This window comes from Microcaecilia unicolor, chromosome 3, assembly GCF_901765095.1.
Source record: "Microcaecilia unicolor chromosome 3, aMicUni1.1, whole genome shotgun sequence".
NCBI classification, from domain to species: Eukaryota; Metazoa; Chordata; class Amphibia; order Gymnophiona; family Siphonopidae; genus Microcaecilia; species Microcaecilia unicolor.
The window spans coordinates 98,178,118-98,198,845 of NC_044033.1; the positions used below are offsets into that span (position 1 = coordinate 98,178,118).

Sequence of the window (20,728 nt, forward strand, 5' to 3'; positions counted from 1 at the left end):
GAACAGAGTGCTACTGTTCCTCCTAGCTCTAGGCAACAATAAGTCCAACTAATGACCAGTGTGAAGGTTTCTTGACCCTGGCAGAAAAATCTTCTAATCGCCATCATCTCATGAAGTGCAATTTGCCATTTCATTGACAAGGGAAGTGTGGGCTCTCTCCAATGCATAAAGATAAGTTTCCTCATACGAAGAAAGGCTTTCCTAAAAAAATTACCTCAAATCCTTTTAACTTTCAGCAGGTGACAAGAACCAATACCAGCATTTCAAGAAGCATGGGCAACTGCACCTGGTCCACGCTTACCAAGTATTCAAGCATCATGACCCAGAATTACCAAATTTAAGGGCAGATCCAAACTGTGTGACCCAAAGTCGAGTCACCATTGCATTTAATACAATTCAAGGTAGGGGTCAAACCAGCATGAGAAGCTCGACACTGTGAAATATGGAGGCCTATCAGGACCTTATAGTGAATCTCCCCAATGAGTATATTTTCAACACCCAGGCCAATTACCCATTGTCAGTGAGGCACTGAAAATCATACATTTGTTTCATATGCAGTAAAGAATAAGGATATGAAGGTCCTGCCCTCTGCTTCAAGAAAAAGATACCCCCCCCCCCCCCCCCAAGCTTATTCACCAGAAAAATGTATATTATTAAGCCTCTGATTGTAATATCGAAGCTTTAGATAAGCAAAATGTCCTTTGGCTGGAGCTGGCATTGCTTGCAAATCTCCCCATAAATTCAGAAGTGCCCCTCTTCATCTAAGACATTAAGAAAACAGATAACTCTATCTGTCCCTCCATCGCTCCAGGCTTCAAACACTACACTGTAATCCTAGTGTAAAGATACCTTCGGTTAAACTTCAGGCCAATGGCAGAGCTTCTCCAAGACCTCCATAGTGGACTTATAAAGACATAGGCCTCATCCACTGTGGTAGGCACATAGCTGGAGTATGAGGCACATATCTCATGTCAAAGGGCTATAACAACTCTCATTCCACATCAAGGGGGGTGAAGAACCATGTGCCTCCGTATCCATCTGGCTCATACAGTATAAGGGATATCACAGATCAAAATATAATATAAAATAAATCACTTATTTTTCGGTTTGGTAGTTCATCCCACCCGTTCTTTCTTTCAACTCAATTTGAGTTAGTGCTGGGATCATGAATTATCATTCACAACTCTGGGGGGGATTTTCCCTACAGTTTAATATGCCCCTCCTCCAGTGTTCCCATTCTTGTTACTAAAAATCCTGAGTCAGTCACCATGTACCAGGGCTCCTTCTGGAACCCTTTATAATGGGCTCTACATTTTGCTACATGGTGTTGCTCTTACTTGTCACCTCAACTCCCTCTCCCTCCCACTGCCATCAGGAACTCTGAAATATCATCCCCAACCAACCTGGACTGTGAAAGCCACTATCCACCTTATAATTGAAAGAGAAAAACGCCTAGATTTCGACCCAAATCGGGAGATAAGACGTTTATCTCACAAAAACGAATAAATCGGTATAATGGAAAGCCGATTTTGGATGTTTTCAACTGCACTCCATCGCGGAAGCGTACAAAGTTGACGGGGCATGTCGGAGGCGTGGCGAAGGTGGAACTGGGGCGTAGTTATCGGCCGAGGAGAGATGGGCGCCTTTCGCCGATAATGGAAAAAAAGTATGCGTTTGTAGCTAGAATTTAGGGCACTTTTCCTGGACCCTGTTTTTTTCACGAATAAGGCCCCAAAAAGTGCCCTAAATGACCAGATTATCACCAGAGGGAATCGGGGATGACCTCCCCTGACTCCCCCAGTGGTCACTAACCCCCTCCCACCACAAAAAATGATGTTTCACAACTTTTTATTTTCACCCTCAAATGTCTTACCCACCTCCCTGGCAGCAGTATGCAGGTCCCTGGAGCAGTTGTTAGGGGGTGCAGTGGACTTCAGGCAGGTGGACCCAGGCCCATCCCCCCCTACCTGTTACAATTGTGCTGCTTAATGCTTAGTCGTCCAACCCCCCCCAAACCCAGTGTACCCACATGTAGGTGCCCCCCTTCACCCCTTAGGCCCTATAGTAATGGTGTAGACTTGTGGGCAGTGGGTTTTGAGGGGGATTTGGGGGGCTCAACACACAAGGGAAGGGTGCTATGCACCTGGGAGCTCTTTTACCTTTTTTTTTGTTTTTGTAAAAGTGCCCCCTAGGGTGCCCGGTTGGTGTCCTGGCATGTGAGGGGGACCAGTGCACTACGAATCCTGGCCCCTCCCACAAACAAATGCCTTGGATTTATTCGTTTTTGAGCTGGGCGCATTCATTTTCCATTATCACTGAAAAACAAAAACGCCCAGCTCACAAATTGTCGAATAAAACATGGACGTCTATTTTTTTTCGAAAATACGGTTCGGTCCACCCCTTCACGGACCCGTTCTCGGAGATAAACGCCCATGGAGATAGACGTTTTCGTTCAATTATGCCCCTCTATGTGTACATCAGGGGCCACTGTATGATGGCAAACAACATGGCTGCAAAAACAGACTGTTAAACAACGGCACAGTATGCAGAAGATAGCATGCTTTGAGATCTCTGACAAATAATAGGACATGGATCTATATTCAAATCTCTGCTTAAAACTCACCTCTTCAATGCTGCTTTCGGCACCTAACCTTTTGTGCAATATAGTATTCCCTATCAGACGGACTCTATACTTGTTTTTAGTTTGTACACCTGTCTTTTAGATTGTAAGCTCCTTGAGCAGGGACTGTCCTTCCATGTTAAATTGTACAGCGCTGCGTAACCCTAGTAACGCTTTAGAAATGTCAAGTAGTAGTAGTAGTAATATATCACTGCCTCATCCCCTCAGCCATTAAAAATCACACAACACTAACAAATGCGATGCTAAGAGTCCTGTTTACTAAGCCGTGCTAGAGGCACATTAGCACGCACTAACCGTGTAAATGCCCATAATATTCCTATGGGTGTCTACACAGTTAGCAGACGCTAAAAACGCTAGCACACCTTAGAAAACAGGGTCCTCACTGTATTAATACCCTAGTTTGTCAATTTCAAAAATCTCTCCTAACTAAAATCTTTTAGATGCTTGAAGGCATAACTGACGTTAAGAGGAGAAGACCATTTAGAAAATTAATATTAGGGGTCTCATTTCAAAAGGGTTTTGCCTTTGTCTTTGACAAAATTTCCTGAAACACAGGATCATGTTTTCTTGAAAACTGCATTCATTACAACACAGGACAAATGTGCAGTCATTTGACAAGACATCGGCACCCAATTGGGAATGCAAAGATGACCAAAATATTGCAAAGACTCAAGAGGAAAAAATGATCATCAACAGATGTTTAGCCACATATATGATGGGTCCAAATTAAACTTTTCATCAATCTGCAAGGAGATATCCAGAAGAAAGTAAACAAAAAGATGTGAATCAGGCTCGTCACTTTATTTTATTATTGAAAGAACAGCTAGAGTATGAGGAAGTAAGTTTCTTTATTTTTTTCTTCTAACACACAAATAACAAAATTCTGGCAATGGTAACGGGGGAACGGTTTCTGTACCTGTTCTGTAGTAGAACTCAATGTTATATGGCATATAATATGACCTTTGGAATGCTATTCTTTTGGGCATTCAGTTTTAGATGTGTGCAGACATTTAACACTTCAAATGCTTATTTATGAATGTAAAATGAATTGATTTATATGGTACTTGAAAAAGCCTGCAGTAATCAGACAGCATATGAGTTGGTGGATAACAGCTTTGTGGGAGCTCATATTAATGATGCCAGCAGCACAGTATTGTCTCTAGTTGGTATCCCATTGGGTGCCTGTGCCTAGATGCCTTTGTATACAACACATAAATAAAGTCAGAATATCAATGTCCAGAGGGAGGGAGAGCACTTATTGGCTAACTCTATAAAAGTGCATCTATAAATAGATCCCCAAAGGTACCTGATTGACACATATTCTATAAAGAAAAATAGGCACCTACTTTCTTTTACAGAATGCTAGCATAACTGGGGCATACACGCAAAGAGCTGGAGTGTGGCTGCTAATTTTTCAGAGATACATACATAACAAAGCATTCTATAAGTTAGGCATATAACTCTGCACCTCGTCCAGACTCTACCCACGTGTACATCCACCTGCAAACTACCCGCTATCGGAGATATGCACGTAGTTATAGAATAGCGCTTAGGTGCTATGTAGGAAGGGCCAACAATTTCCAGATTCCTATTTTCTAAGATAACTCCTCCCCTACATCCAAAGACACTAAGATTAGTACAATATGTGTGATCGAGTACCTATTTGTAGATGACAAGACCAGCACTCACTTGTCAATTTCTCTACTTAAACTGAAGTCCAGATAGCTCAATGGACTAAAACATACAGTGGCTGAGTCACCACAATGGAGAATGGACACCCCTACAGTCTCAGAAGCCATCCCATTGTTTGGGGCTACGTTATCTCCAATGCCTGCTTCCAATACCTATAATTCCTATATAATTAGCTTGAACAGACGCATGCAGGCTGATTTAGAGAGGGTAGATATAGCCCGCCATATCTTCATCAACATCCACTGCTCCACAAGGAGGGGCAGGTTAAACTTACTAGCCTTAATGCTGTGTTGTAGCTGACACCACTGAAAACAGTTTCAAGGGAGATCATATTCAGCTCTTACAGCTTCAAAGGACTTGAATTTTCGTCATCTACTAACTGCCCTATTGATCAGATCCCCTTTTCCTGCCATACCGGCAATTCAATAACGTGTTGCCAATCTTAAAAAGGTTGTTATCCTATATCGGCATGCCTGTAAACATTTTTTATATATATATTTTTTTTCTTTTATACCACCTACAAGCTCAAAAGCTATCAAAGCAGTGAAAATTAATGTATAATAGGTATTTCCCTGTTCCTTCATGCAAATTTTTAACCTCTGTAACTGTTCCTTTTATTTTTTTTTCCTATCATCATTTTATTATAATCTTCCTTTTAAAATGTGACATGCTATTGCAGTACTTTTCCTCAATTTTCTATAATATGTTACAAAGGTTATTTTAGAAGGTTTATTTCCAATTTCCACATGTAAATTCCAGCATTTACATGTGGAAACACCACCCTTGTGTAACTGGCGACTTTAGAAACGCTCAGTTCACATATACAAGGCTAGATTCTGTATATTGTGCCGAAGAATTTTTGCACAAAGTGCTATTTTATAAATGACGCTCGGCGTTGGGTGCCGAGATCCACCCCCCCCCCCCCCCCCCCCCCCCCAATTTAGGTGCAAGTAAAACTTGGTGCAAATTTTCTCGCCTAAATTATGTGTGGATCTCCCTTATTCTATACAGCTGTACATAAATTCCAACCATGCCCCCAATCCACCCATGCTCCTCCAATGGCTGCACCCCCTTTTTGGATCCAAGTGTAAAAATGTGTGCATAAATTTTAATTGATGCCTATCAGCGCCAATAATTGATTATTAGCACCCAATTATCAGTACTAATTGGCTTGTCAATTAAATTGCACACAGAAATTAGGTACGTGCCCAAATTTCTGTGTGCAGTTTTTAGAGCAATATATAGAATTAGGCTGAAAATTTGCAAGGGGGCATGTTCAAAGTGTGATTTAGGAGGGTCAAAATCTGTAGGTGTGGAGGGGTATAATCGAACGGAAATGCCTATCTCCATGGGCGTTTATCTCCGAGAACGGGTCAGTGCGGTGGACTTCAGAAAAAGCTCCCACATGCATAGCTCCCTTACCACGGGTGCTGAGCTCCCAACCCCCCTCCCCAAAACCCACTACCCACAAATGTACAACACTACCATAGCTCTTAGGGGTGAAGGGGGCACCTACATGTGGGTACAGTGGGTTTTGGAGGCCTCCCATTTACCAGCACAAGTGTTACAGGTGGGGGGGGGGGATGGGCCTGGGTCCACCTGGCTGAAGTGCACTGCGGTACCCACTAAAAGTGCTCCAGGGACCTGCATACACGCAGGCCTCTAGGACTGGTTGAAGTGCACTGCGGTACCCACTAAAATTGCTCCAGGGACCTGCATACACGCAGGCCTCTAGGACTGGTTGCTGCTATATAACATTGGCACACCAGTTGACACCTGAAGACTAATCTCTCCGAAAACGTCCTTTATTGGAATAACCACCTTTACTCACAGTTAACTGCAGCTCAGAGGTTGTGCCCCACTGGCAACGAGTCTCCCTGGTACTGAGATGAGCAGTAGGTCAGAGCTGGCAGAATGCTGTACAATGCCCTCTTTCAGCCACATTCAAGGGAAGAACTAAGTTGTCTAACATGGCTAACACAGGAAAGGGAACTAAAACTGGCTTACAAAAATGGTCATTACCGCATGGACTACAACAGGAAACACAACAGGGCACACTCTGACCCAGTAGGCAGGGGGAAAAGCACCATGGGAGAAGAGCCTACCAACTACCAACATCGTGAGACTGTAACAGAAGCTAATGAAATCAAGGAGCCCAATACCCTACACCCACCACAATGCAATGCTGATGTGACCCCGTACTGCACCCGAGAGCCACATCTGTCCCAGGGAAAGGCTGTGACAGGATCGAACACATTCTGCTGTCATGGAGGTGGGTATGGCATTTGAGACTGGCATACAGGCTGGAAAAAAAGTTTTTAAAGTGGGTTTTTTTTGGTGGGAGGGGGTTAGTGACCACTGGGGGAGTCCGGGGAGGTCATCCCCGATTCCCTCCAGTGGTCATCTGGGCAGTTGGAGCACTTTTTTGGGACTTGTTCGTGAAAAAAAAGTGTCTAAAAAAAGTGACCCAAAATCGCGGTAAAAACGCCTTTATTTTTTCGATTATCAACTAAAGACGCCCATCTCTCCTCGGCTGATAACCACACCCCAGTTCCGCCTCCACCACGCCTCCGACACACCCCCGTCAACTTTATATTCATTTCCGCGACGGAGTGCAGTTGGAAACGCCCAAAATCGGCTTTCGATTATACCGATTTGGGCGCCTTTGCGAGACAAACGTCTATCTCCCGATTTAGGTCGCACTATAGGCGTTTTTCTCTTTCGAAAATAAGCTGGATAGTCCCTCATTTCATAAAGGGAACAAACATGAAATATCTAATATTTCCACACAGAGATTTAGTGCTGCTCCCTTACATGGTTTAGAAGTGCCGATTTCAGCCTGCTCTGCCTAAGAGGGATCAAATCACCTGTTTATTTCCCCTCAAAACTGAAACTAAAGATTGTGGCCTCTTAATTGGCAGCATTCACACATTTAGGTTTGCAAAATGGCTGATAAATATGTTAAGTTGTGAAATACCAACTTTCATATGTAAATTGCCATGTTTCCTCTGTTGATTTTTCCCACATGTATATTCGTAAAATGAATACTTCTACTGCACATGCCAGCAAATACATGTGCACTTCTGCAGGTATATTAGAAAAGGCTCCGCATCAGCAGAGCTTTTGTAAAATACCATTGGAAATGGGCCCCTCCTGATTTGGATGTCTCAATTTCCATCTCTATATTCTTTGTAAACTGAGGCTTTAAATTTGTGTTAGGCTCACTATTGCCAAGTGGACTCATCTAAAGTCAGTTCCAGGATTAGCTATTCTACAGAGTAGTTATTTATTGCACCTTGGCATGTCCTCTTAAAATGTTTAGCAAATCAATACTAGGCTAATTTAAATTTCCATTATTGTGTTTGCCATTTTCATTTGCCACTGTCTGTTTCTTCATCCTGGCCAACAGCTTTATTTTCAACATAGCAAATGAATTATTATTCATAAAGAATCCACAGTGCATTTTGTTTCCTATAGGATTTATCATGCCCAATTACACCACCCACCCTTAACACATTTTGCCACTCCTCTACCACCAACACGATCTGTTCTGTCCTTTCAATATAATTTGTACCCCGGTCACAGTCAGGGTTGGTTCAAGGGATTGTAGTGCCATGAGCCAAATTTTACATCAGCAACCCCCCACCCCAAAGAATCATTTCAGCCAGCCAGCTCCCCCCCCCCCCCTTCCCCCACCATCTGCCCTCATACTCCAACTCACCCCAAGGATCTCTGGGGCAAAGGATACAGGATCGATTCCCACTCACTCTTGCACCAGTGACTGCCTTGGGACTGCATCAAGATCAGCAATGAGAGGAAACGGAGAACAATGGGGTTGGTAAACAGACCTAATAAAAGACTGATGGGGTCCCTGGTAGGGTTACTAGATAGTCATTTCATCATGGCCAGGATGAGCCACTCCTGGTTTTATTTCGTTTATATTCAATTACAGTAAAAGCAAGACTGGCTGAACCTATTCCTGATGACCTGAAGCCATCTGGATTAGCTGTTTAACTCCTACTTCATCTCCCACATAAAATCAGCCCCTTCTACCAAACCTATTCCCAGTATTTGTCGAGCATCTCCCTTTTCTCTTTCATCACTTCTCAGTCACACACCTGTCCATCATCACCCCCTCTCCCCATTTCTCCCCAGTCCAGCATTGCTCCTTTCTTCCACCCACCCATCCAGTGTCTACCCTTCTCTATTCCCTCCCCCCCATCTGGCCCAGCATCACATTATCTCTTTCCTTTTCTCCCCCTACCAGTCCAGCATCATCATCCCCCTCCCTCTCACCAGTCCAGCATTTCCCCTCAAATTTTAAACCTACCTACTTCCCTTCTACTGCAGCTGCTGTCCCTCTTGAGCCCATGGTAGCAAAATCAATCTAAGAAGCTGCAGTAATAAGCACCAGGAAGCCTTTGAGCCCTTGTGCTCATGGATGCCCTGCTGGTCCCACCCCCTCTGATATATTCCACACACATCAGAGCTGGCGGGACCAGCAGGGTCTTCTCGGTGTTAATTACCGCTGCTTGTTTGATTGTTGCTGCTGCAGAGCTGGCATAACAGCTAGCAATGATGTTCAAGGCAGCTTTGGGTACACTCCTGCTGTGCATATCATGCTTACTGAGTTGCACCAACATCAGTGGTAGCCGGCAGGGCAGTTTGATGCCCTTTATGTAACTGATCCTAAGCAAGTGCCTCACAGACTCACTTGTTCAGTTGGCTCTGATAAGTGTTCCATTGGTCATCCTCCTGCCACCAGGGCTGTGCGGTACCTATTATGGACCTATCTTCATTTAGAACTATACCTTCTAATGCTCCAATCTTAGGGCTAGGTTTACTAAGCGGCACTATGGGCGCGTTAGCGTTTTTAATGCACGTAAATGGGGTATGCGCGTTAAATGCTAACATGCCCAAAGAAATGTATAGGCGCATTAGCGTTTAACGTGCCTTAAATTTACAGGCATGTTAAAAACGGTAACGCACCTTAGTAAACATACCCCTTAGTTTGTAAACTCCATGGGTGACATACAATTTCAGTACTTTTTAAATTATTTATGCTCACAACCTGCCTAGCAGTTTATAGTTGGAATCATTTATATTCTTAATAAATCTAACATGGACTACTGCAACCTTCAGCATATTCTCCAAATCAGAATTTTGAATCTTATATATTTGCACCATGAACCTGAGGTGCAACAGATAGTGAGAGTTTCATGAGCACAAAGGGAGGCCATATTTCACTCATATACATGTAATACAATTGACAGCATCACTGATACATAGACTGCATGTATGCGTGAACTGCGATTTCAGAAAGTTGCTATTTACATGTGGAGATTCCCAAAATTAACATGGGATGTGACTTGGGCATGGTTTAGGTATGGCTTGGGTAAACCAAAATCTACATGTGATTTTCCAATTACACAGGGGATACATGCCTATGTTATTTAAAAACAACAACAACAAAAAACTCCCCATCAGGACTTGCACCTGCACAGAGGCACATACAGATGTTTTAAAAGTGCTTGTTTTGCCCAGAGCTTTACATGAGGGATTGAGGGAGTAATTCTCCTTAATCTCTTTTTCATTTCTGCCCCTTCCCTCGTACAAAAAATAAAAATAAAAAATAAATTGTGGCCTCGCTACTTAATTGGTGGCCCTTAGATGTGTATGTTTATAAAATGGGTCTAGTTATATGTATCAACAGCCACATGTGGAAGTTGCAAGATTGTTGTTTCCATACATAAGAGCCGGCATTTAAAGGAAGAACATGGCAAGCTGATGTTTTATGCATATATAAATCTGTAAAATGGCCATTTCCACTGATCATGCCAGTAAATACACATGCATTCCTGCACTTCCTTACAAGCATCACATCTGGAGCCTTTTCAAAAATATCAGACTCGAGCCTGTCCTCACCTGGACATCTCAATTCTCATCTCAACATTCTATGTAAAATGGGCCTTTTTGGCCTTAATTTCTACTTCCAAACGACAGAATTAATGTTGACCTCAAGAATCAAATATCTGTTTAAAAGTAAAACAAAACAAAGCTCTAACAGAGATATTTAGCAAAACAAATATTCATTAGAGCCTAAAAGGCGATTCTGAAGGAATGTTGACAAATTTTCAAGTAATACTTCACTGTACTTATGAATTCTTAACTCATGTAAGCATGGGCAAAATATTTTAGGTTCTTTCTTTTCCTTTGCCCAATTCTAGATATTGGTGATAAGACGTGTCCTATATATATGGTGATGGATAATGAGACCAAAAAAAAAGAGCAAACAGGCACAGTGAACAAGCAAACAAAACAGCGAGTCGATAAGGTGGCTGGAGAGTTTTAAAAACAGTTCTTCAATACGATTTGACACAGCCATGCATCAGCAATAAGGCCTGCGTCAGGACTCTACAAGTCTATAAAAATACAGCAAAATTCATACATGTATATCATATAAGTACAATAATAAAAATATAAATATCTAAAAAAAAGAACCCTACCAGAATGTGCATAATTATTGTATAAATATACATTAACAACATAACAGCTAACTCAAAAGGGATAATGAAAATCATACATGAGTATAATCATGGGCAGGTCTAAACACCCATATATAAAGGAATTTCTTTGTTTTATCCAAAAATATACACAATGTTGTTGGATTTTTTTTTTTAACAAAAGATGAAATTGTTTTATCCTCAGACTCACACAGGCTATATTAACTGTAGAATTTCAGCACAATTAAGTAATCATACGCTGGCAAAATCTTTGCGTTAACTGTTGCAGTAACTGCAAAATCTTTATATTAACTATTGGGGGCATTTCCAACATTTGGCCATTCAGTTAAGACAAAGCTTTTGAGTGTGCTATGAATGGCAGATAATATGATCCAGCCAACTACAACTCTTGAGGTGGTGTTAACACATCATGTTATTTGCTGCATTAACAGTAAACAAGCAGTTAACTATCCACATGTAAACTATATGGCACATTCCATGCACTTTCCATGTCCCCTTCCACGTTAGCATCTTAGGGGGAGCAGTTATCAAGCGTTTAAAGGGCTCTAACACAGGTTATGCTTGCTAATAAAGCATTATTTTGGTTATCCTGCAGTACATAATAATGAGATGCAAAACCTGCAAATGTATGAAAAAAAGTTCACTACTATAATATGGCTTATGGTGCACACTGGGTACATTCCACAAGGTGCTTTATAGGCAGTAAAATAATGCCAGCAAACATCTGTGGTTATTTCTCCACCAAGGGGCACTGGGACATCAAGTTGTTGCCACATCTAAAGATGCCATTGTAGTGACTGTCAGATGCTCCCCAAATGCCCCCCAGTCACACACACCCCTTCCAAAGTCCCCATCCCCAGCAGTTAGCCTCCCTCCTGAATTGGCCTTCCCCCCATATCAATGACCCCTGAATGGAAGACCCTTCCAATTAAAACCCTCACCCCTTCAGAAGTAATGCGACAAGCCACACACCCCCTCACCTGTGGCCAATCACCCTGGTAGAAAGCCCATCCCCCCAAGTAGGGTTCCCCTCCAGGCCTACTTGGACCTTTCCTGGCATCCCAGGCAGGAGCAATTCCCAGTCACTCCTGCCCTCACCAGCGCTGCAACTCCTAGTGGTAGTCTCACAGTCCTACTACTAGGGGTCATGTTTCCATAGCGATAGTACCACAAGACTTTTGTTAGAGATAAATTTAAAACAAATCTGAGAACATTTTTCTTCACTCAACATGTAATTAAACTCTGGAATTAGTTGCCAGAGATTGTGATAGCTTAGCAGGGTTTAAAAAAAGGTTTAGACGGCTTCCTAAAGGAAAAGTACATAGACCATTATTAAAATGACTTGGGGAAAATCCACTGCTTAGATAAGCAGCACAAAATGTATTGAACCTTTTGGGGATCTTGCGAGGTATTTGTGACCTGGATTGCCTAATGTTGGAAACATGATGCTGGGCTTGATGGACCTTTGATCTGGCCAAGTGTGGCAATACTTATGCACTTAAGAGGTCATTGGGTCATTTTCGATCCTGATGCCGGCAAGGGCATGGTATGTCACTTCTGTGTAGAGCTCACCACAGAAGGGGCCCTTTCAGGGAGGAGCTTCAATTGGGAGGTCTTCCATTCAAGAGAGGGGGCTTTGATGTGGCGAGCCACACTTGGAAAGCATCTGACAATTACTACTGCAGCCCCTTTTATGTGGCCTGGCAGCCCAATGCTTCCAGGTCAGTAGAATAATGTAGCTTGTGAGGTGGCTCACAAGCAGCATTATTCATTTACAACAGAAGTAATTATCCTGTGGTACTGGGCAACCATAGGTTGCCAACTCCTGGAGCAAATCAAGGTGCAGTAAAAGGCCAACTTTTACTACACCTTGATAACCACTCCCTTAATGTAGAAATTACTGTAGCCCTCAGTAACCTTCTCTTGAAAATGTTTCTGTCCACATCTGGATGAATCAAAGTCTAATAGTTTTCTGATAAAAAGAATGACTAAATGGGAATCTATCATTAGTGATAAAGTGCCAATGTCTTGTGATTCCATTTGCTATTACATTTTAATTCTCATTTGAAAGCATGCACTGACCTTCTAATGACCACGTTATGTGAAGCAATGTTTTCTAACATTTCTGTTCAAGAGAAACATCTCTAGTGTTGCCCTATGACTTGGTTTGCTGTATTTTGCACTGGAACACTGGGTTCCAAAGTTCAAATCTCCCATCTCTTGGAGCCAAATGGACTTGGACAGGCCCAAATCGACTTCTGCCACTACCTCCATACATGTGGCACATAGGGTGCATCTCCAGTGCTCAGGCTAGGAGGCTTCTCAGAGAGGGCAACCTGCCATCTGGGGAGCTGGAGGTTTGAAGAAAAAAAAAAAAGAAGGAGAAGGGGAAGTTCATCTGAAAGCAGTTTCAGCCTATATTTTATTCATTCTATAGAGTTTCCCGCTACTAAATGGACTTGGGAAAAATCCACAATTCCAGGAATAACATGTATAGAATGTTTGTACGTTTGGGAAGCTTGCCAGGTGCCCTTGGCCTGGATTGGCTGTTGTCGTGGACAGGATGCTGGGCTCGATGGACCCTTGGTCTTTTCCCAGTATGGCATTACTTATGTACTTATTAACTTTGCTACAGTTCAGATGCAGAAAATCTGGGCTCTTATTTACAGTTTTTGAGCCATGTAAAAGGCTGAATATCAGAAGTTATCTTACCCCACAGCATTTTTTTTCTTTTGTCATACTGCAAAGATGGCATTGCTGACTTGTTAAGAAGAAACTTATCTCCATCCAAAGATTTTATTCCTGAGCATTTTTTTTCTTTTTTACAGAGCCCCCAAGCTTCACAGAAATGAGGCTTATGAATATGTGGTTATTTGGATGTTATTTCAGAAATAAACATTCTGTTAACAGGGCTCAGCCAATCCTGGATGCCAGCTTAACTATGACACCTTGATGCCAGTGATTTCCTAAGAACTCATATCCATCTGCACCATGGAAGTCTCATTAGGTTTAAGCTGCATTGTGCAGGTATTCTCACCACCTCACGTCTCCCAAGTGTTGAAACCACAATATTAGTGCCGGAGTACTAAACTACCTGTACCATGTAGTTTAAACATAAAAGTCACACAGCACAGGTGAAAAAAAGAGCTCTTGTATCTTTGGAGGCAACAGAATGCGGGGAAAAGAAGCAACATTATCAAACAGCAGGCTCACTGAGGGGATGCCCGGGAGCATAGGTGCCACATTTTCTAAACACAGAACAAATTACTCCTCCTTGGACAAAAGGAAGGCACTGGCTCCATACTGGAAGTGCTCAGCACCCCAAGAGCAGGCATCTATGCTTGGGAGATGGAGGTCGTTGGAGGATGTAGGGACTAGACGCTGGTGGGAAAGAGAAAAGGTTGAGAGAGGGAAACAAGCAACAGGATAAAGCAGGCGTGGACAACCTGCACCCCACCAGTGAATTTTATGCGGCCCTTGAGACCATGGGAAATATATACAGAAAACTTCATTAACATAAGCATTCGTACTTCCACAAAACAATTACTAAATAAAATTCAGATCTTGGGAGATAACGACAATTCGTGAATATTTGTCCAAAGCTGTTCTGATTTCATTGTAAAAGGCTGTGAGAATTGTTTTGGAACCATCTCTTCCAGAATCCAAGGGTGAAGTACCATGCTTTTTCTAAGTAGGAAGAGAGCTGGATAAGAACTATTTTCTCTAACAGTTTAGAGAAGAAGAGGAGGTGTAAATATCTAAATATATGCCCATGGAACATCTCATTTTTTGGTGGTCATCTGTGCATGTCATGAAAATACACACCTACTTTCATGCAGAAGAAAATCCTTACTAGAATTAACTATTTCCCACTTTCTCCCCAAATATTTACCCTTCTGTTCCCATCTCCTAGCAAGAATCAGCAAATCAGAAAGAACATGCATGAATGCCATATCATGACTATTTTTTCTGCGAGTTGTCTTAGATGTGTACAGTACAGTAGTTGTACTTACAGCTGCAGCTTTCAGAAAGCACCCAGCATGTAAGGGAATCAGGAAGCTGTTCCATGAACCTGAAAAAATAAAAAAAAAGAAGCTTAACTTACTGTGATTAAGCTGATGATACTTCATTGACCATTGAGAAAACTAAGAGAATAATTTCCTATCCAACTACTGCTCTTTCTTTCTCACACTTACCACCATATTTTTCTTAAAGTGATTATGGTGCAAAAGGTAACATACAAAATTGTCATCTAGAAATGTTGCACCTTATATAGGACTAATAAATTATTGCTGTAGACAAGCTAAATTAATCTTCACACCAGGACTAGTTTTTATATAGGGAACAAAATAGGGAATGGATACTCAGTTGCAGATTTCATGTGTACCTTCCATATATTTGTAGCCTAAATAATTTTCCATACTTTGCTTGTTAGTTTAAAGCCTGAGGGATTCTAAATACAGCAGTTGTCTACTGGCACTATTTCTCTGCAATTTCTTTTAAGCTAACTGCATTTTTAAGTATTCAGCTCCAGAAATTTAACTCATGGGGTGGTATACATCAGTGAAATAAATAAAACTTGGTAATCCAATAGTGACAGTAAAGTTGATTCTGTTCTCCCTGCATGAGGGACTTAAGATGTTTCTTTTTTGATTTTTGTTGTTCTGTTTTGTTTTCTGTTGGTGGGAGGGGTTTTGGGGGTTCTTTTTTGCAGTGCTACTAATCACCCACATTGAACCAGAAATATCAAGAAAGTAGTACAACAGATAGGCTTGATCAGGTCTTTATGCAGAATGTTTTTGTATTGCTGATCTACAACTTCAAAGAAGCTGGGATGATACCTACACTAAGGGTCCTGTTTACTAAGGTGTGCTGGCGTTTTTAGTGTGCACTAACGCCATAGGAATATATGGGTGTCTCTAGCGTTAGTGCATGCTAATTTTTAGCCTGCTCTAAAAACAATATCGCGCCTACAGCTCGGCTTAGTAAACAGGGCCCTAAGTAAGGGCAGGGCTGGTGGGTCCATGGCAGTACTTTGCACTACCGTGCAAAAGACCTGGGTTCTACGGTCCTTGGTTCACCTGGGACCAAGGATGCTGCAGAGGCAGCATTCACAACCCCTGGGTGAAATGAGTTCTAATAATGTGCAATGGTGCTTCCACCTATTGGCAGTGCATTTTTTCTAGCGAAAAAGGTGCCGGTACTCAAATGCCAGGCCACCCTTCAGGGCTGGGGTGATCACTGAGGGATCCACCCCACAATAGCCACGCCCCCTGCAACCCGTCACAGAATCTATGACAAGGCAGAATTGGTGTGTAGAGCCTGAGCTCTTTCATTAAAACTTGGGGACCATGGGTCAATTTTAGCAGCCAATGGAAAAGGTGCCAGTACTCAGTACCCCCTTCAAAACAAGCCCTGCCTATTGGTCAGATTTAGAACTCTTAATTGAAGAGCTGTACAGGGAGCCTTATGTGCACAATCCCCAGCAGACTATAACTGCCGTGAATACGTTAGGTGAGGTAGGGAATGGATATAAAACAGGGATATCCAGGTGGTTGTAAATAAAGAGTCTGTACCAGAGCTCAGCTGATTGAGCCAGAAGGCCAGAGGAACATGGGAAAGCTACTGGGGGGGGGGGGGGGGGGGGGGAGGAATTCTATGGATGAACTTTGGATTTAATTACTTGCCTTTCCAAATCTGAGCTGAAGGAGACTTACAATATGGTACATAATAGTTCATTGCCCCGGTGAGCTTGTACTCAAACGTTTATACCTGAGGCAACCGAAGGTGAAGTAACCTGCCCAAGATCAGGAATGATTAGCAAAATTTGAACCCAGGCCTCTCCTCTAACTACTAGGCTACTTCTCCAACCCAAATGTTTTTTTCAAAAAGAAAGGTAAAATTATGTATCATACCTGATAATTTTCTTTCCATTAATCATAGCTGATCAATCCATAGACTGGTGGGTTGTGTCCATCTACCAGCAGGTGGAGATAGAGAGCAAACTTTGCCTCCCTATATGTGGTCATGTGCTGCCGGAAACTCCTCAGTATGTCGATATCAAAGCTCCATCCGCAGGACTCAGCACTTAGAGAATTACACCCACAAAGGGACACTCTGCCCAGCTCACCACCGCCGAAACGGGGGAGGGGAATTAACCCAGCTCATCCCCACACAAGTGGGGGAGGGGAATCCGTCCAGCTCATCCCCGCGGAGCGGGGGAGGGACACCACCCCGCTGATGCGGGGGGGTCTGGCTTATCCTGCAACCGCAACCGCGGGAGGAGCTGACTGACCCTAACACCGCCGAAGCGGGAGGGGTACAAAGCTGCCCTACAGCCGCACGAAGCGGGAGGGAGTGCCAGCCCCGTAAAACGGAGGGGAGAGGAATGCAGCAGCTCACTGTAACACAAACTCGTCTCAACTCTTGAAGAATCCAAGTGAAAAAACTTGAACACGAAGTCCTCCTGAAGTAACTGAAGACTAAACTTGAACCTAAAATTCAACCAGAATATAAACAGTACAGATATCTGGGAGGGGCTATGGATTGATCAGCTATGATTAATGGAAAGAAAATTATCAGGTATGATACATAATTTTACCTTCCATATCATCATGCTGATCAATCCATAGACTGGTGGGATGTACCGAAGCAGTACTCACCCAGGGCGGGACATTGAAATCCCTGAACTCAACACTGAAGCTCCAAACCGGGCCTCCGCCGAGCAGCCACAGTCAAGCGGTAATGTCTGGAGAAGGTATGGGCCGACGCCCAAGTTGCCGCCTTGCAAATCTCTTCCAAGGAGACGGACCCGGCCTCTGCCATCGAGGCCGCCTGAGCTCTAGTGGAGTGGGCCTTCAACTGAATAGGTGGCACCTTCCCCGCGGCCACATAAGCCGCTGCAATGGCTTCCTTGACCCATCTTGCCACTGTAGGCTTAGCAGCCTGCAGACCCTTACGAGGACCTGCAAACAGGACAAACAGATGATCCGACTTCCGGAAATCATTGGTCACTTCCAAGCATCTGATGATGACCCGTCTCACATCCAGATATTTGAGAGCAGAATACTCTTCTGGGTAGTCCTCCCTACGAAAGGAAGGGAGACAGAGCTGCTGACTCACATGGAAGTGAGAAACAATCTTGGGTAGGAAGGAAGGCACTGTGCGAATAGTCACTCCTGCCTCAGTGAACTGCAGAAAAAAGCTCTCGACAAGAGAGTGCCTGGAGCTCGGAAACTCTTCTGGCTGAAGTGATAGCCACCAAAAAGACTGCTTTCAACGTCAGGTCTTTCAGAGATGCCCTCGACAAGGGTTCAAAAGGCGGCTTTGTAAGGCTCTTAGCACCAGGTTGAGATTCCACGCAGGCACCACTGAGTGCAGAGGAGGGCGCAGGTGATTAACTCCCTTTAGGAAACGCACCACATCTGGCTGCAAAGCCAGGGAAGCACCCTTCAGGCGGCCCCTGAAGCAAGCCAGGGCCGCTACCTGGACTTTCAGGGAACTGAGCGACAGGCCTTTCTCCAGACCTTCTTGCAGGAACGCCAGCACTGAAGAAATTGGAGCAGTAATGGAGAAAGTGAACCTGCTTCACACCACGCTGCAAAGGTACGCCAAACCCTGGCGTAAACAGTAGAAGTAGAGCGCTTCCTCGCTCTCAGCAGAGTGGCGATGACCTTGTCTGAGAAGCCCTTCTTCCTCAGACTCTGCCGCTCAACAGCCAGGCCGTAAGACCAAAGGGGGAGGGATCCTCCATCACCACGGGACCCTGATGTAACAGGCCCTGCTCCACTGGCAGTCGCAGAGGTTCGTCCACTGAGAGCCTGATCAAGTCCGCGTACCAGGGACGTCTGGGCCAATCCGGACCCACCAGGATTATCCGGCCCGGATGCTTTGCCACCCGGTCTAGCACCCTGCCCAACATGGGCCAGGGCGGGAACACATAGAGAAGCTCTTGTGTCGGCCACTGTTGGAGAAGAGCATCTACTCCCAGGGATCGAGGGTCCCGTCCTCTGCTGAAAAAGCGCGGCACTTGGCAATTGGCCGATGACGCCATCAGATCTAGGCTCGGCTGGCCCCAGCGCTTCGTGATGTCCAAGAACGCCTGAACAGATAGCTGCCACTCTCCGAGCTCCAAGGCATGGCGACTGAGAAAGTCCGCCTTGACATTCATGACTCCGGCAATGTGGGCCGCTGACAGCTGTTCCAGGTTCGCTTCCGCCCACTGGCATAGATTCATGGCCTCCTTGGCTAGAGGGGCGCTCTTGGTACCTCCCTGGCAGTAGACATAGGCCACAGCCGTGGCATTGTCTGACAGGACCCGTACAGGCTTCAACGCCAGTACCGGGATGAACTCCAAAAGCGCCAACTGAATGGCTCTGAGTTCCCGGAGGTTGATAGACCACTTTACCTCTGCAGGAGACCAGAGCCCCTGCGCTGTCCTTCCCAAGCAGTGGGCTCCCCAGCCCGACAAAGAGGCGTCCGTCGTGACGACAATCCACTCCGGGGTCACCAGAGGCATTCCTGCAGACAACTTGTCTGTCTGCGTCCACCAGCTCAGCGCCTTGCGCACTGCTGGATCCAAGGGAAGGCGCACAGCATAATCCTCCGACATCGGAGTCCAGCGCTGCAGCAGAGAGTGTTGTAGTGGTCTCATATGAGCCCTGGCCCAGGGCACTACTTCCATCGTGGCCGTCATAGAGCCCAACAGCTGCACATAGTCCCAAGCCCGAAGAGGAGAGGCTACTAGGAACTGGTCCATCTGAGCCTGAAGCTTGACAATCCGATTGTGTGGCAGGAACACTCTGCCCACTTGGGTGTCGAATCGAACTCCCAGATACTCCAGGGACTGAGTTGGGCGCAGCTGGCTTTCCTCCCAGTTGATGATCCACCCCAGGGAGCTCAAAAGAGCAACCACCCGGTTCACAGCTTTGCCACACTCTGCATAAGAGGGGCTCGGATCAACCAGTCGTCCAGATAAGGATGGACTTGTACTCCTTCCTTCCTCAGGAAGGCCGCGATGACCACCATTACTTTGGAGAAGGTCCGCGGAGCAGTAGCCAACCCGAACGGGAGGGCTCTGAACTGGAAGTGTCGGCCCAGGACTGCAAAACGCAGAAAGCGTTGATGAGGAGGCCAGATGGGAATATGCAAGTACGCTTCCTTGATGTCCAAGGATGCCAGGAACTCTCCTGCCTGCACTGCCGCTATAACAGAGCGGAGGGTCTCCATGCGAAAGAGCCTGATTGACCCCTTGAGGTCGAGGATAGGCCGTACAAAACCTCCTTTCTTTGGTACCACAAAGTAAATGGAGTAACGTCCTTTGCCAAGCTGATTTTCTGGCACCGGAACGACCGCACCCAGGCGGATCAGATTGTCCAAGGTCTGCTGCACTGCCACAGCTTTGACCGGAGACTTGCAGGGAGAGAGTACAAACCCGTCTCTTAAGGGTCGGCAGAACTCTAGCTTGTAGCCATCTCTGATGACTTCCAGCACTCAAGCGTCTGAAGTTATTGTGATCCACTCGCCCAGAAACGAGGACAGCCGTCCTCCAATCTGCACTGGGGCGTGGACCAAGGCCCCGTCATTGGGTACGAGACCCTAGGGGAGGACCGGAGGGAGCACCTCCGGGACGGCGGTCTCTGCGAAAGGAATGCTGCTTGGGGGAGAATTTCCTCTTGAAGGAAGAGGGGGCAGAGGAGCCCGACCTGCCCGGGCGGTACCGACGGGCTTCCTGAAACCGTCCTCTGGAGGTACCGGGGCGAGCACTAGCCCGAGCCCTGACCTCTGGTAACCTCTTGCCCTTAGACGTGCCGAGATCGGTCACGATTTTGTCCAGCTCGACCCCAAAGAGCAGCTTGCCTTTAAAAGGCAA

General features: G+C 44.9%; 1 protein-coding gene across 1 annotated transcript in view; it reads right to left on the reverse strand.

The window, feature by feature from the left end:
- The window catches only part of VRK2 (VRK serine/threonine kinase 2), a 156,990-nt gene that overhangs the window by 23,034 nt on the left and 113,228 nt on the right, over positions 1–20,728 (reverse strand). Inside the window, 1 exon segment of the mRNA XM_030194671.1 lies at positions 14,871–14,929. Coding sequence (XP_030050531.1) covers positions 14,871–14,929 — 59 coding nt within the window.